The sequence below is a fragment of the Anser brachyrhynchus genome (genome assembly GCF_964034855.1).
Source record: "Anser brachyrhynchus genome assembly, chromosome: 1".
Taxonomy (NCBI): Eukaryota; Metazoa; Chordata; class Aves; order Anseriformes; family Anatidae; genus Anser; species Anser brachyrhynchus.
Window position 1 is genome coordinate 73997699 of NC_137694.1, and position 16872 is coordinate 74014570.

At 44.7% G+C, this 16872-nt stretch overlaps 1 protein-coding gene across 8 annotated transcripts in view; it reads right to left on the reverse strand.

Annotated features, from left to right (window-relative positions):
* Positions 1-16872, reverse strand: part of PRR5 (proline rich 5) — a gene marked incomplete at its 5' end in the record, with an annotated part of 95158 nt that overhangs the window by 49374 nt on the left and 28912 nt on the right. For 5 of the 8 annotated variants that reach the window (XM_080577562.1, XM_080577565.1, XM_080577568.1 and 2 more), the window contains one exon: positions 8522-8635. The exons of 2 other annotated variants lie outside the window; for them this stretch is intronic. In XM_080577562.1, the coding sequence (XP_080433688.1) occupies positions 8522-8635 (114 nt within the window). Of the gene's footprint in view, positions 1-8521; positions 8653-16872 lie in introns of those variants that run through there. One more of the 8 variants, XM_080577564.1, reaches the window with a different exon arrangement.

Below are 16872 nucleotides of genomic sequence, written 5' to 3' on the forward strand. Positions count from 1 at the left end.
TCTAATACAATTGTTTTATTGAAATAACCATCATGCTCCCTGACAGTAATTTTAAGTTACTCCATTTCTGTCTGCCTCAGTTAGCCTATGTGTGAAATAAAGATGACAATCACTGAAGGGTTTTTTAAGATATAGTTAAGAAATGTATAATAAAAGCAAGAAGTAGTAGTGTGATTATCAATAGCAATATTACATGCCGTCACTGTGGTTAATGGACAGCTTCTTCACATTTTCACTGTTTTTTCTTCTTTCCTCACAATCCTGCTGACCACAAAAGGAAAATACAGATTTTGGGGTGTGGCTCTTCCTACTCAATTTTGCACCTGAGAAAAGGGGATGACGCCTTAGGGCTTACTCAGAAAAAATACAGGGAGAAGTCTTCTCGCTCCGCACCATCCACCTCCTCGTGCAGCTCTCATTCTGCATTCACCTCCCAGCCTGTACTCAGCAGGAGCGAGCAATAGCAGCAACCAGGGGTGCTCAGGAAGCACGTCTGGGGGCCACAAACTTGAATCTCACCCCTAGGATGTCCAATGAAAAGATCTTCCCGCAATCAAAAGCTACACTGTACACATCCTTCATGAGCTTTGGTTTTACCCACGACTCTGCAACAGTATTTTTTGGAACTTTGCAGCTGACCTTCCCCTGCCCATGCTGTGCTGGAATCTGATGCAGTGGAGCAACAACCAGCTTCTGAGCCCTGGAAGGAAAGCAGGACCAGATTTGCCTGGAGGCACCAGGATTTGGGGTTGGCCTGTCTTGTGAAGAAGAGCTAAAGGTGAGTTCATAAGGTCTCTCCTTCCTGCTGGTAGGAGAACTCAGTAGGCCTTCCAGATGGATTCAACAGCATCCTGCAAGTCCAAGAGATCACTGCAGCACCACAGCAAGGCTTGATATTTGCCCACTTAGAGGGGGATGTGGAGGGTGCGTGGAGATTGCAGGCACTCATGTTAAACCTTCTCGGGTCCACAATTAGACAACCCCTTGTAAGGCTTGCTGGGAGCAGAGGAGGGGGCTGGCAGGTAAAACTATGCTATTCGCTGACAGATTAGAACTGCAGACCCAACAACACTGAACAGCAAAGAGAAGCACTGCCAGAAAAGCTCATCTGCATCCATCTGTAGAAAAACAAAATTAAAAGTGGCAGGTGAAGGATATGACCCACTGTGGAGAAATGCACAAGCACATCAAAATAGGAATCCTTATCCTCTTCTCTCTTCTGCTCTTTGACAAGGTGTTAAGCACTCTCCTGCACACGGTGGTCCTACTTTCCCTCATGTACTTACATGCACAGACACACACTGATCGTCTAACCCAGCTTATTTTGGCTGGCTTAAACAGCCACATTTCTTTTTGGTTATTTGAAAATCGGCAGCTAAATGTCTCTGGTATATAGTGAAGCGACTTGGGTATTTTAACATTATGAGTCATACGTGAAGTACGATTAATGTAGTGAATAAAACAAGCAGTTTTTATACGCTCTTCTGATTGGGAAATGAACTTTGCCATGTTCCCCACCATCCTTCTGCAGAGAATAATGACTAAATCTTTCCTAGAAGCTAGTGTGCTCTCTCGCTTTCTCTCTGGCACTCCTTTCTAAACGAGGGGGAGGTTTTCTCTTTCCAGATTAGCAGGTCCACTATTACTCCTCAAAGAAATAACGCAGAGCAGGATTTTTTTTAATGAGAACTACAGGGGACAGGCTACAAGCATCTAAGTTATTGCCTGTGTAGTAGAACTGCTCCTACCTAAAACATCCTAGTGGTGATCTTTTCATCTGCCTGGGACCTTCCTTGTAGTGAGGGAAGGCTGCCTTGTCCACAAAACAAGTCTTGGCCCTGCTGCATTGACCACCTGCCCTTCCTTCCCATGTCAGACAGCAGTGCTTTCGTGCACGGATGAATGTCCCAGCCTGCAGGCAGTGTGGGCATGCCACTGTGATCTCAACACTTGCTTGGGAGGCAACAAAGAGGAGTCAGAATAAAAGGTATGCTATCAGTGGTGTAAGTTGGTGTCAGTATAATAACAAGCTAGCTTCAATCCTCTTAGTAAACTTAAGCTAATGAAAAGAAACAAAAACCCAAACAACCCTTGCTTAAATCAAAGTAATGCTATGGTTTCTCTAATGAGTGATTGTTTAAAAGGGTTTAGTTGGAACACTACAACCTTTTGGTGCAAAGAAAGTCTGAGGTGCTGCTTACACACAAAAGTCATGCAAGATGCTTGAGGTGGGTGGATCACTTGTGACTGCAACCAGCATCCACTGAGGCTTAAGTCATGATGTATGTAATTAAACTTACATTTTAATAGTTAAGCTAAATTGGAAATGCTTTGTAAACTCCCTTCTGTAACTCTTTTACAACACGCAAGTTAATAGTGGGTGCACTCGCGCTGATATGAACACCTTCCCCGCAGTTACTGTGCGTATAAATGCGTGCTCAACATCATGCACAAGAATAAAGCAGAAGAGAGAAGACAAAAAAAAAAAGAGTCCAAAAGAGACTAAAAAAAGTCTCTTCAAGTCTCTTCCCAGACTGCCTATATTCAGTACTGAATAAGGTTGCAATCTCCAGTCAAGACCAGACACCATACAATTTTATGTCCAGGGTTATGAATGTTTCTGGTATGCTGTATTGTACCAAGAGACACATTTTCCACATAAATGCCAATGTGATCTCCTACTCCTGCAGCACCAAACTTTCTCCTGTTTAAGGAAATGACCAATTTCTTAAGGATCCCCATCAGTATCTTCTGGTGGAGAAGGGGACTAGGAAGCTCTGTGCACCCGAGCAGTGCACATTTGAAACAAAATGCACTACTCATAGAATCATAAAGGTTGGAAAAGACCTCCAATGGCACTTCTTGAAAGCACAGAATCAATGCATATGCCAGCTCCTCAACTGGTACGTGTCCGTGCACTAAGACACATTGTGTGGGCACCTTTTCATACAAATGTATGTCATGGGCCATTCTTGGTCTAAAGACAATGGCTGGTATCCGCAAGAAGAAAACATTTTGAGAAAGTAGCAGAGGAACAGGAGGAAGCCCAGGAGGAGGCACAGGCATGGGTATTCAGGGAAGAGAGATGAATACCCAAAGTAGGCTGAGTCTAGGACTGGAAATCCAGATCAGGAAACTGCTGAGACCAGTTTCAAGTAGAAAATGAAAGTCTACAAAAACTTCAGAACTTTGCAGAGTTGTGTCAATTCTGCCAGTGTTTCAATCTTGAAGTGAGAGAAGAAAAAAAAAGGACCAAAAATATTTTGATAAGGGCTTTTTTTTTTTTTTTTTTCCCCTGTAGAATTAAGACAGAACAGCAGGTGGCTCCAGCAATATATTGCACTTTATCTATCCCTTGGTTGCCACAGATTGCAGCTGACGGCCAAAACAGAACTAACGATAGTTGAGCAAGTTCTCACAGCAGCAAAAATCAACCCAGCAGACTAAGAAATTTCGGCTTGTTGCAGAGACTACTCATTCTGGGTTTGCCCAGTTCTCCAGAGAAGGTGGCAGGTCCAGAGCTCTGGTTCTGCCACCCAAAACATGGGGAGCGACAGCTACAGCACACACAGCGCATGCTTCCCCACAATTTGCTTTAGCAGAAAGGGATCTGGAAGGTGTAAATCCACAAAGCACAGAGTTTGACGCTCACTGTTGACACTCCCAACCAGCATAATAGCATGAGTGCCAAGACCAGGAGGGTGTGGTTTATTATTCTGATTTTTACCTGATAGAAAGCCACTGCCTGTATAGCTCGATATCACCAATGCATACATTTTGCTTGAGTCACTAGCTGACCACCAGACACCAGTGCCTTTTGTGAGTGGGAGGCTGGCTCCCTCCAGCCCTTAAATACCACCCTTGTTCTTCCACTGATGCTCCTAAGAAGGAAAAACTATAGTGATCAAAGCACTGTTTTCTGCTGGGTCAGAAACGGTTTGTCTGCAGGGCTGAGGACCAACTGCAAAACTGGGCCGGACCAGGTCACAGTCCCCCCAGTTCAGTATTGCATGGCAAAGCAGGTGTGGCCCAAGCCTTTACTTGTGCACAGCAGGTAGGTAATTTTTGTTCTCTAAAGCAGTCACTATGTTTGTATGCAAGCAGCATGTGTGAAAATACCGCTGCATTTTTTATTCAATGTTTGTAAATTCTCCTTTTTTAAATGCTCCAGGTGAAGTTGGTGAGACAAAAAAAACAACAATACTGCATGAATAATCACTCTCTGCTAGTAATGGAGAGTTAAAGGGCAATGTTTTTAAAAGGGACTAAATAACAGGGCTCAACTTCCTTTGGACAGCATCTGGAATAGCTAATTCACAGTAACTAACTTGATAAACCCCCTTGAGGACACCCTTGCTCCAGAATAAACACCCATTTTTCTGAATTAGCTTAATCCAACCTGGGAAATCCTACTTTCAGAACAGCTTCAGTCCAACTGGACTTCCACAGGCTTTGTCCCTTTCAAAAATAAGATTGCAGCTGCTAGTTCACTTATGTTTTGAAAATTTCTACCCAAGGTAAAGCAATCTGCAAAGACTGATAGGCTGCAATTACGCACTAGATCGTTTAACTGAAAATAAGCTGGTCTGCAAATTTTCTCTTCAAAAAGTTTTGGAGACATTAGTTCATTAACTTCACCAGCTATATACACTATTTTTAGTTATGAAGAAGTTGAGACAGACAGGTGAAGGCACTTCCCTGAGGTGCTACCAATAGTTAATATTTCTACAGAGTGTAAGACTACAGACATTTTGGCTTCCAATCATACCTGCCTTCAAACAAGTATAGATATATCTGGAGGGCTACAGGGAGCAGTAATTCTCTCCCCACATATCACTTTCTGTTACTGTAATCAAGGCTAAGCATACTGCACGGCACAGTGGTGGCTTGGCGAAGTGGGAAGTCCCCTGTTCCCCTTCCCCACCCCACAGCTTGTCTCTGGCTGCCCCCCGTGCACACAGAGAGGAGAATGCTCCCAAGAGGTCTCCATCTGAAGGTTCACGAAAAAAGAAGCTTGTCCTCCTCACACAGGCAGGCATATTTCAAAATATTTCTAAATAAACACTAAATATTGGAAGAAAGAAAATTTCCCAGTAGAAGCAGTAGATAAATATGCTGGTCTGGATCTTTTTCTCCACTACAAAAGCCTCACTGTGATCTGACAAAAGCATTCACATTTAATTAGGAAATGAAATATGTTTACTGTGACTGTCATATTACAGCAAGTTATAGTGCATATTACAAGCCTGTAAAATTACCCCAAAACCATTAAACTCCTTCTGATTCTGCATGTCTCCTTGGCTTTACTGCTGGTCTCACTACTGTAACAGGCATCTCATCTTTGAGTTCTTCGCATTTTCATCACTACCTCATACTCCTTCAAGGTTTCTGTCAATATTCCCCGTTTTCATGCAGCAAAGAGGACAGAAGTGCCTTTCACTAGAGCCACAGCAGAGCTCAGGCAGCACCAGCCCTTATTAGGCAGTATGCGCTAGCTCAGTCAGAATGAAAGCCTCTCGATGGATTTTATTTGCCGAGAGGGGCCACCCCCGGGCAGCAAGCTCAGGATTACAAACCCCATGTTTTTCAGTCCAATTGGTTTAGTCAGCATTGAGCATTCATTTTTTGCCTGAAGCAGGAGGGGCGGGGTGGAAGGAACTGAAGACAACGCTAGTGAAAAAAATCTAAGCTATTTTAATCCAATGCAAATTCTGTGAGCTGTAATGAAACTGTATTGTTTCACTATGTTGCTGAGGGTTGCTAGTTAACACGCAACCGGTGAGCTGCTTAACTGATCTTTTGGGGTTCATGGGAAAGCAAACTTGGAAGAGGCAGTGATATAAAGTCTGATTTGCATAGTAGTAAACAGCAGGTCAGCACCGACCTCCCTTTGATCTAGCAATGTCAAGAAGTTTTACAGCTCTTTAGCTGGGAGGTGAAGGAAAAATATCAGGGAGGAAGAAACCATCCTCGCTAGCAACGAGCACTACATGTCTCCTGCAAACCCAGCCCGGTCATTAGGTTCTCTGGGTCTCTGAAAGCAACAGGCATCCTCTGCGGTGAACAGTCTCCGGCCAGAGACTGCTCTGTGCAAAGCAGAGGTGGTGAAGGGGACAGCACCGGGCAGCCAGGCTGCGACGACACAACATCTAATTGCAGAAGAGAAGCTGCATCTGTCCTTGGCAGAGACAGCCCACATTGACGTTGCAGATATCTGTGGAAGATCTTACCAGCACAGCTCCACCAGCTTGGCCATGTTTCCATGCCTAGCCAACATCCCTGCTCCACCTCAAAGGGCTGACCTTCAGCACCACATCATCAGTCTCACATGGGGCAGGGCCTGCCAGGGGATTGCACTCTCCCACTCCCCACATCAGTTTTGGTGTACTGGGTTGAAAGCCTCTTTCAAAAGCAGATACGTGCACCCCACGCCCAGGCACAGCTGCTAACATTAAGCAAGAAACCGGCAGCATATTTAAATATAGCACAGCCAGGCTTGGTGAGAGGGAAGAGCTCTTCTGGTGTGTCTCAACTTCCTTGATCAGCGAGATCTCATGCTCAGTACTGCACAGAATCAAACAGCACAGGCAATTCATTCACATGGAAGGACAAATATTTCCACAAGCCAATGCATGGCATGCTGGCTCTTTGTTGGGGCGTTTTAATTTTGCAGAGGAAAAAGCATCCTTCCACAGCCCAATATTTTCAAACCCCACACGAGATTTCAGTGAGTCAGGGGCTCAGTCTGAGGAACACCAGCTCTGTCCAGGCCAGGCCCTGTTACACATGCCATGCACGCAGGCGACACAGGGAAGCTACCATGGACAACTTCCTAACATGACTAATCCCGCATCATTTCAGCCATGACTTTCCTGAGGATACGCTCCAATTCCTCAGCCTGCAGAATACCTGAGCTACAGACCAAGGCAGGCTACCAGCCTGGGTTTGTAGCTACCAGCGACACGACTGCTCGCGGGCACCTGTTCCAGTAACAGCTGCAATGTGGCAGCTCTTTGGCCATTTTGATGTAACAAATACAAGTCCAGCTCGCTGACTGACCGCCGCTGTTGTCCAGTGCTATGGCTGTCCTGCCCAAATTAGAGCTAACAAACTCTCCTTTTGCCCTGTCTCACTTAGTAAAACCCTTCGGTTTGGATTTCTTAGCAAATACGGGTGAGAAAAAGAACATTTCCCGCTTCCAAGGAGGACTTCTTCCAGCTGGTCCCTCAGCCCACCCCACTCTCCGCTCCAACATGCCTACACGGCATGCTTCCCACCAGACCTGGCAATGTTCGTCCCTGTCAGCACACCACCATGAACAAGCTTTGAGGATCCTATTCAGGCACCTCGGTTTACACCAAGCAGCAGCTTCCCTCCCTGCTGACTCCTGTGGGGCTACAGAGCAAGCAAAGCCCTAGCTGGCATGAGCCAAGGTGGCCGAATCCTGCCCTAAATATCACTGTCATCCAGACAGTGGGAGCATCTCTGGGACATTTAAATAGCACCATTTTCTGAGCAGAAATGTTGTCTCTTTCATGACTGGCACGGTTTCACTGCTTATTGTGCTGCTAGTGGTAAGCAACTAATTCATAATACAGATATGAATACACAAATAATGGGTGAGAGGGAAGGAAGATGTGCTATTTTAAAATTCTTTTTTTTTTTCTCCACAAAACTGAAATACCTTTAAAAATGTGTCTGTAGTTCTCTAATATTTTTCTTCCTATGATTCCTCCATGTAATTATAAAACATGAATGACACTTTCCATGCTGTGACCCAGGAAATGACATTTCATTTTCAAAACAGGCAAAAGAATATAATCCCTAAAGACTTACTCATCTTTAAGAGTGTCCTTAAACGGTTGTTAAGATGCTTTCTGAATTTCTGTACTCATTCACAAGAAAAAGTTTGCGTGTTTTTTATCGAACAGTAGTAAAATTCAAATGTATAAGCACAGCAAAGAAAACAATCAAGGACTAGTCTTCCCTGTCCAAAGTGCATGTGCTTACACACACACACGGACACACACAGCTTTTTGCATTCCAGTGAATAAATTGAGTACTTTATTGTATCTGTATCAATAATCAGCAATATATATAGTTATGTAGATAAAAATATATACAAATCTTAATTTTTATAAAAAAGTCAAATAAACCAAATCCCCTTTGAATGAGGATATCGAGACAGATGCAAAGACTTATTTGTAGCTGGATCCTTTGAAATGAGCTCTTGCCCACCACAAGGAAGAGCAGGCTGAGCCATCTGCAGGCAGCACTGCTTGCTATCAGCCCTGAGAGAAAGGCTAACAGCACGGCAATAAAAGCTACCCTGGCCTTTTCCTCAAGAGCACGTGCCATGTAACTTACCAAGGCAGGAGCCTTGGTGTGCTGTAATCCACCCCAGCTGGGCGCGAGCTGCCCTGGGGTGCCAGCCAGCCAAAGGCTACCCGTACCTTCACTGCAGCAGCGGTGCAGGAGCGAAGGGCTACTCGGGGGGGCAGGACACTGTGCAAGACCTTACCTGTTCCAGGTAGCGTTGGAGCAGGCCCGTCGCTGCTGGGTCCCCCGCTCATCCAAGGCTGCCTGCTCTCTCTTGCCCAGATCACTGAGGCTGGGCGAACTCATGAACTTCAACCTGCGAAGAGTCCTCATGGTCAAACGTGTGTTTGCGCGTGGCGGCTACAGATACACCATCCTGTTTACACACACACACACGCAGCTGGAGCAGCAGCAGCAGCAATGCCAGCAGTTCCCTCCGTTTGCTGTTCAAAAAAGAAACTTAAAAAAAAAAGAAGAGAGAACCAGTCTCTACAGAGCACACCTCTGCCAGCAAGAAAACAAACCTTTAATCAGATCAACTCTGACGTCATGAACTGTGGTTAATAATTTCTCCAGTCCTTTTAAAAAACAAAAGTTGAACTTCCGTCTGCAGCTCAGGCACTCTGAAGGGGCCCCTTCCAACCAGCAGCTGCCCAAAGCGTGAGGGCTGACCCCACCCCGTCCCTGTCCCCAGAGTCAGGGATCTGCACTCGGTGCCATGGGGTTCTCCACCTGCCCTAGGACCTGCGTTTCCCCTCGGGTATCTCTGGGGGCTCTGCCAGCACTCCTCAGCCTCGCTCTCTCTCTGCACTCATGAATGGAAATGAAACTGGAGGGCAACTGACAAAAAACACAAAACAACAAAACAAAAACTAAACCAACAACAACCACCCAAGCAACCAATACCGATGCACTGAGACTTTATTGGAAAGTTTCATAACTGCCTGTGCCCTGCCACGTTACGACAACGCGCACAGGCGCTCTCACTGCCTCACTCATACACAGACATGCACACACTCCTGTGATCTGCTCAGGCACAGGCGTACTGTTTCTACAAAAGCCCCAGGTGTCTTATCTTCAAAGGAAAATCTCTCTGACTGCAGCGCTGGAGCTGAAAGCTATGCTGCTACAAGCCCCTCGCCCATGCTAAGCTCGCTATCACTCACTCCAGGTTCTGCTCCACATCCAGGAATGCCTTGCTCATTGGCTGCGAAGTAACATGACAAAACTGCGATCAGCTTCCTCAAAAAACAAATGGCTTGTAACAGACCAAACCAGAGCACGAGAACTGCTCTTCTATTGTTGTGGCGTTTGTCTGCAAACAGTCTGGTGGTGAAAGCTGTGAGGGCTCCTCGCAGAGTCACCTTGCAGAGAAGGGGACTGGAATACAGCAGGACTTATTTCTTTTTCTGCTCACTTTCTATTTCCATCTGTGATAATCTGTCACCTAGATCCAGGCTGTACTTGGATTTGTTTGCATTGCAATAGTATCTCAAAGCTTTCATTACTGAAGAACTGATTTTTTCACAGCGAGATCTGCCCTCTGTGCATCAGTTCTTGAAACGCTTTAATAAAAATTGATTCTTCTCACTACTCGCCAAAGCTCAGCTATGCTATGCTTATCACATATAAATATTTACTTCCCTGATTTATATTTGGTATTACTTTCATGAGAAGCAGTAGCAGAACCACTTGGGAAAAAAACATCATGTTTACCATGCACTAGTTATAGTAATAGTAGCTTTATCCAAATGCTTGGATTAGTGTTAATATTGAATGTACTTCCCAACCCAAAATCTGAACTATACAAATTCGTAACACAATAGAGGGTATACTCCAAAGCATTTCACTTTGGAAGGGACCTACAGTTCCAAATCTAACTTATGGACAAAAACATTGCTATCCCTGGTCTCCTCCAGATGTTTAAATCCTTCAAAAAAAACAAACAACAATGCACTATGTACACAGCAACAAAATGAAAACAAACACAACAATATATCACTGTATTCTACCGAATGAGATGGCTTCTATGGCATACAAATCAGCGACCAAAATAGATACAGCAGAACACTGCTTTGTTCAAACAGGATGAAGGGCGCTCAATTTTTGTGGATAATACTGCCAGGGAGAGCAGGCGAGCACAACACAATCCAAGTTTTGCAGATAAATGTGCATCTATGCTGCTACGGGAAACAACTAGTTAGATAAACCTGTGGCAATATAATTCCATCTGATTTCATTTTCCACCCAGCTTGGTTGCTTTTCTGCTGCTCACTTGCTGTGAATTTGATAGGCCTTGCAAATGGTATTATACTGGATTAAACCTCTGGAATTTTTAACTCTTTGATTCTTTGGCAGCACCGGAGGCTTTATAAACCGCACCCTGATGATGCCAGTATGCCAGCAGCTACATAACAATGTTTCATCTGCTTTTTAAATTTTATTATTCCTCAAAATTCCCAACTTGCTAAAATGCCCAAACCCAAGGAGCTGCTGTGTCAACCTTGGATATGCACGACAATGCTGCAAAAAAGCAGTACTTGGCTTTCCCATAAAACACTGAATCCCAAGAGAAAAAAAAAAAATCTCTTTCCCTCTGTATGTTGAAATATTACACCTATAGAAGTCAGACTATTTTTATGCCTCCCCATCAATCTCCTTAACCAGTACTAGACAGTGTCTACGCAAGCACAGAGCACATGGGAGAAGCAGCATTCCTGTTTCCTAAAAGATTCCTGATGGAGGTAACAGAGGGCAGGCTTTGTCTACGCTTCCTACAATTCCACCTGATCAAATGTTGACTTATGATAAAAATCAATCATTCTCAACAAGGGTTACCTCCACCCACAATTACAGAGCAATACTTCACACTTACATTGTGCTGTGCATCCACAGGCATCCTTGACTTCACGGCATTCATTAATTCAGACTGAACAGCTCTGGGGTACGAAGGTAAAACACACATCCCACACTCCAGCATTCACAGCGAAGAAGAGAAAGGTGACGTGACCTGCCTGGGCCACCTGGTGAGCGGGTGGCAGGGATGCCAAGAGAGCCCAGGACCTCAAGCCGCCTTTCCAGCACGCTTCAGAGGGGACAATGCGGGGCCGGGGCAGCCGGAGGGCAGTGAAGAAGGCTGAGCTCCTCACCAGGGCTTGCAGTACAGTCGCTCCTCCAAAGGACTTCTGAAGAGAGTTGCCGCAATCCAGCACTGCTTTGAGACCAGGGAGCTAACTGGCAGGGGCTGCTCGCTACTGACCACCAAGAGGGGTAAGAGCACTAACGGGGCTAATTGGGAGGGAGGGGAGGGCAGGCGGGGACCCTCCATGGGCTCAGTAGCAAATACTACAAGCTTCTTAAATAGAACAACCGCGCTCAGCACATTTGCAGAGCGGAGACTGTAAAGTACTGCTACATTAACTCGTTTAACCCCACCACACAGTACACTGTGCTAACACTGTTTTACTCTCAAGGAATCTGCGGCTCAAAGGTTAAGTGATTTAATCAAAGCCCCGCAACAATCTCAGTGTGCCAGGAAAATCCAGCCCTAGAGCCTGCTCCCTCCCTTCCCCTCCAATATCTCTCCTCATAAAAGCAGGCCTGTCTCTACTAGAAACTGCTCTTTCATCTCTGGGCCACACATCCCGCAGGTGACTGCGAGGTAAGTCCCTCAGCCTCCATGGTGCCGGAGATGAAGGAGGAATCCTGTATACGGGTACAGCATTCTGCTCGCCTGGAGATGCCTGCTGCCTTGAAGCCTAAAACAATGCACAAGGACATGAATACATGCTGACAATCCAAGAGGTTTTACACTATTATTACAAGGCAGTGCTAGCATACAGACCCAGGACCTTGGAGCATGCACAGCTTATGAAATAATTGCCAGGGGTAACTCTGCAGCTACCTACTGGTATGCCTGTAACGCCTGCACCGTTTCCACTGGAAGCTGGGATTGAAAGTCTGTGCTGCTGCCCCCTGCAAATGTTAAAAAATAAAATAAAATCCAGACAGAGCTCCCCAAACACTCTCTTGCTTTCAAAAGAATGTGATGTGCCAAAAAAAAAAAAAAACCTACACTGTTTTTACTTAACATATTAATCTTCACAGTACAATTTTACTGTCTTCTTACAAGTTTCTTGTTGACGGGTGAGAGAGGAAAGGAAGCAAAAAGTAACGTTCATGAGCAGGAACATGAAGATATTCACAGTTATGTGAAATTCATAATAAAGCTGCCAATGCTGTGACTACTACAGGTCAACGTCTCTGGCTGTACTCTTCTGCTACTGCAAGGCCAGGTTAACACTGCAGCGGGAATCGTGTAAGTGTGGGGATGCAATCAGGAAGAGAATTTGCTAGGTCAGCTTTATCCACCATAGCCTTGGCATTTGAAAAAAACAACTCAATAAATATAAATTTTAACCGGGAAAAAAAAAAAAAAAGCTAATTCACTTTATCTCCCTTCTTCTCATTAGGGGAAAACAGCAGAAATCCCTATGGAAATGCCGAACAGTGCATGCTCTCCAAGAGGCAAAGCGCACCTGTGGCAGAAAGGAGTTAAAACCCTCCCTAGCCAAATGCACTGTAGTTTTTCATAAAACACACCACAAAACTCAGGGCATGCCTCAACATATGCCAAATCTCAGGAATAAGTCTTCTGAAAAAAAAAACACTTCTTAAAGGTGCAGCACGTCCTGCTGCACTAGCAGAGGGGGGGAGACTGAAGGGGAGAGAGAGATGTGACCACCAGGAAAAATGTGTAAAGAGTGGAGGGGGAAATGAAGTCGCAAACCTTATGACTCACCAATTCCTTTGCTACAATAGCCACATAAAGCTCTTTTATCATCAAAAAACAAAGGATAAGGAGAATAAAGGAAGTATGAAACCACACAGGGTCTATTTGCACCCTTCCCCCTCCATCCCACTCACACTGCAACCTCTGGAGATACAGAAAATCTCAAGGAAAATTTCTGCCTGGCATTTATTGAGGCTGGTTATAGGACAGCCTTGGTTTTGCTAGCTATTTATTTTGGCCCTCGCCACAGCCCCACACTGATTTATAGGAGGGCACCTATAAGGTGGCCTTACTGGGCTGCCTCCCCAACCTTCACCAACGGAGCCCCTCTTAAGGCAGAGCTAGGACTTCTGCTCTTCAGCTGCCCACAGGACACACACAGGGTTTCTTTGTATTTTACCTTGTTAGAAAGAAGAAATGCTAGAAGACAGTATCTCTCCTACCTAAACAAGCAGGAGAAGGCAACCCCTCAGAACAGCCCTTTGACTATTGCTAGAAAGGGGTGTCCTGCCTCCCTTGCCATTTTTGCAGCAACACCCACAAGCGCACTCCATCCTACAAAATTTCAGATCCAACTCGCAGGCAGCCACAGCTGCTGCAGTTCCACTGCCTGCCTTGGAGATAGACCAATTTCCATCAACTAAGGACACCCATAATCACTACAACCTGTGGAGGATCAGGGCACATTTCCTAGGTATTCCCGTAACAGTTTTGTTCAGCATGTGGCAGAGCAGCATGAACATGCCTCAGAGACTTCCTCAGCAGACATAGAGACCTGCATGTGAGTAAAGGACTACAGCAACCACCACCTTCTGTTTTCTTCTCAAAGACTGGCCAAAGTCTGCTGGACATTTCTCATCTGCTTACTGACTCTCTTACTGATCTTACTGATCCTCTCAATGTCCTCACCTTGATCCCTTCCTGCTCTTGTTCCTCTTGTTCTTGTGCTCCCTCTTCCTTTTTTTTTTTTTTTTTTTTTTTTGGCTTTCTTGGTTAGCTAACTCCTCAGGAGAAGGAATGGGAAAAGAAAAAGGAGACCAAAACACTGTGGTACTAAGACAGTGTTGCAAACCACTCTTCAGCTGGTTCCAAGCAAGAGAACCAAGTCTTTGACAGGTCATGAATCTAGCAATACCTACATACAGACCATCCACAAAGCATCCATGAAACCTCTTTGCCAGCAGAAGTTTTCAGTTTACAGAGCACAACGTAAGCAGTTCTTAAAATACAGTAGATAGCTAAATCTTTAATCCTTGTCCTTCATGAGATAGAAAAGAGGAGACAATTAGGATAGGAATAGGCCCATTATACCCCCTTTCAAAAATATCAGGTTTTACATCAAAAGGCAATTCCCTCAGCTCATATGGTTCCTCATTACCTCCATACAGGCTCTGGGAATCAAAGATAGCACAGTGATCCAAATGAGCACAATAGTTACACTGCGGGAGGTGAGAATCAACGCTCTGGGTTACAGGACCTGTGCCAGTATTGCCTTCCATTCACAGCACCTCCAGGGAAGGAGGTGGGCTTCCAAGAATCAGGCATGCCCCATGCCAGGTTTCACTGTTGCCCGCTCACCAAATTCACAACCAATTGCAAACAGCTCAGTTTGCACATCATACAAACTCCAAGGCAGGCACACAGCTTGGCTTTTAAATGAAGACAGGCCTGCAACTGTGATTTAGAAACTGAGGTCTCAGAGTTCTGATCAATAAGCAAATCAAGTGTTTAAAATACTTTGTGTTTTTATTACAAGATCATGAGATAGTGAAAAACTAATCTTACAAAATAACTGAGCTCATAACGCACATGACTTTTTTCTTCCTGAGCTCTATGCGAATTCTTTCCTAAATTGCCTATCTTGCATCATTTTTAATTGGATCCCAGAACACCGTGACCTTGATGCAGCAGCTACAGTATCTCAGTGCTGTCTTCTACAGTTATATATGGTACAGTGCCTTCCAAATCTGTGAACCCTGGGAGATCAGAATTGTGTCCTGTGCAGTGCTATTTTTCTTATACCCAAACATTTTTGATTCAAGGTCTTCCAAGAAGGCTCTGATTGCCTTGGAAGGTCACCAAGATAAAGAACCCACTTTGGTAACTAGCTGAGTTTCTAATAAACTGCACTGGTGGCCAGCTGTTAGTTACAAGTGATATCCTGGCTTTACTATTAGTGTATGAGAATATGAGCATGGCTGGAAACATGAAGCATGCCTTGAGATTACTGCCACCTCCTGTGCATAAGTCAGGGAGGTCACTTCAGCACTGAGCAATGCAAGAGACAACTCTGCAAATTCAAGGGATCTTTGACTCTGGTGGTACTACGCTGCTGTTACTTGAACGGTCCTATAGCTTTCTGGAACAAATCTCATAGCCCTGTAAAAGTCACAAAAGCCTAGCCTTCAATACAAAGGGATCCTTTGAAAAAAAAAAATTATCTTTCTCCCTTAGCACCATGAGAATATATTTTCTTGAGTGGAAAAACTGCCAGAGAGGTTTTTGAGATAATCCAAAACTGTAACATCTCACTGTGTAGTCGGACTCTGTACTGTTTAGCTTGGTGGACCTTTCACGAGGAACTAAAAAATGGTGACCTTCTGCCACCTTTTCATATACACATGCTGAAACAGTCCCTGCAGACTAAGATACTGGGCAATGGAAACAGAAAGCATACAAAAGGCCTTCATGACACCAACGATTTTACACTTGTACATTTAGCAGGCCCAGCAGTATGAACTCCCTGTATATACTGTGTCAGTGTTTTCTCAGCGTGTTCTGGGAAGTCATTTACCTCAAAGGGTAGAGCGCTGGAAATTTTTAGAATCACAAAGTCTGGCACAACTCCTTTCACTCTCACCCCAGCCCATTGGCCTGCCTAAATCTTCAGCCAGGCACCAACATGACATCACCGTTTGAGTTATCATCTGGAAGGAATGCCTCATTACCCAGAAGCTAAGGGAAATTCCATTACATTTCCTTCCAGAAAACATTTTCTTTTCCCACAAAGTATCAACAACTAGATATGGAGTTGAGGTACTCCTCCCTACCTGGAGTCTGCAAGAACATCAGCAACTTCAAGCTATATTGTGGGATGCAGTGAAGAACAGAGGTGTCCTTCACAAGTTTTGTGCATGTTCAGAAGTTTTGTCATGTCTTTCTTGATAAGTTCTGCTGCTCAAGTTTTCTTACTTGCCAGGTTTTCTTCAGTCATTTCAAAAGATATCTTCTCCAACCTCAGACTACAAAAACTTTTTCACAGCAGAGCAGTTTAAGTTCTCTAAATGTATGTATGAAAGACTAAAATTCCTGTTTTTTGCAGAAAACTGTTGGGAACCACAATGGTTTTCAGCTTCAAGGCACTGGGACGTGTGAGTCATCCAAGGTCTTTCAGACTTGCTGCTAGTGCCAGCAGTTTGAAAGCCCACACATACTGAGCTCTCCACTCCCAAGCAGAAAGCTGTAAGGATTTATCTCAGGAATGGCTTACAGATGCCTTCCTGGACAGCTGGGATCCTGGTACGGAAAGCCCTGGGTCAGGTTCCTAGGATGCATGGCTCCTTTGTACAGAAAGCCCCAGGCCAGGTAGTCCTGGGCTTGTAGCCAGCATTTCCTTGCATCTCTTTCTTTGAAGCATACTTCATTTTGGGAAACTGGAAAAAAGAATAAACTGAAGACCTCTAACAAATGGGGCTGTAGTCAATTCCATGCTCAAATCAGTGTCTCAGTTCCTTTTGATACTTTGGTCTTTCGAAACTAGC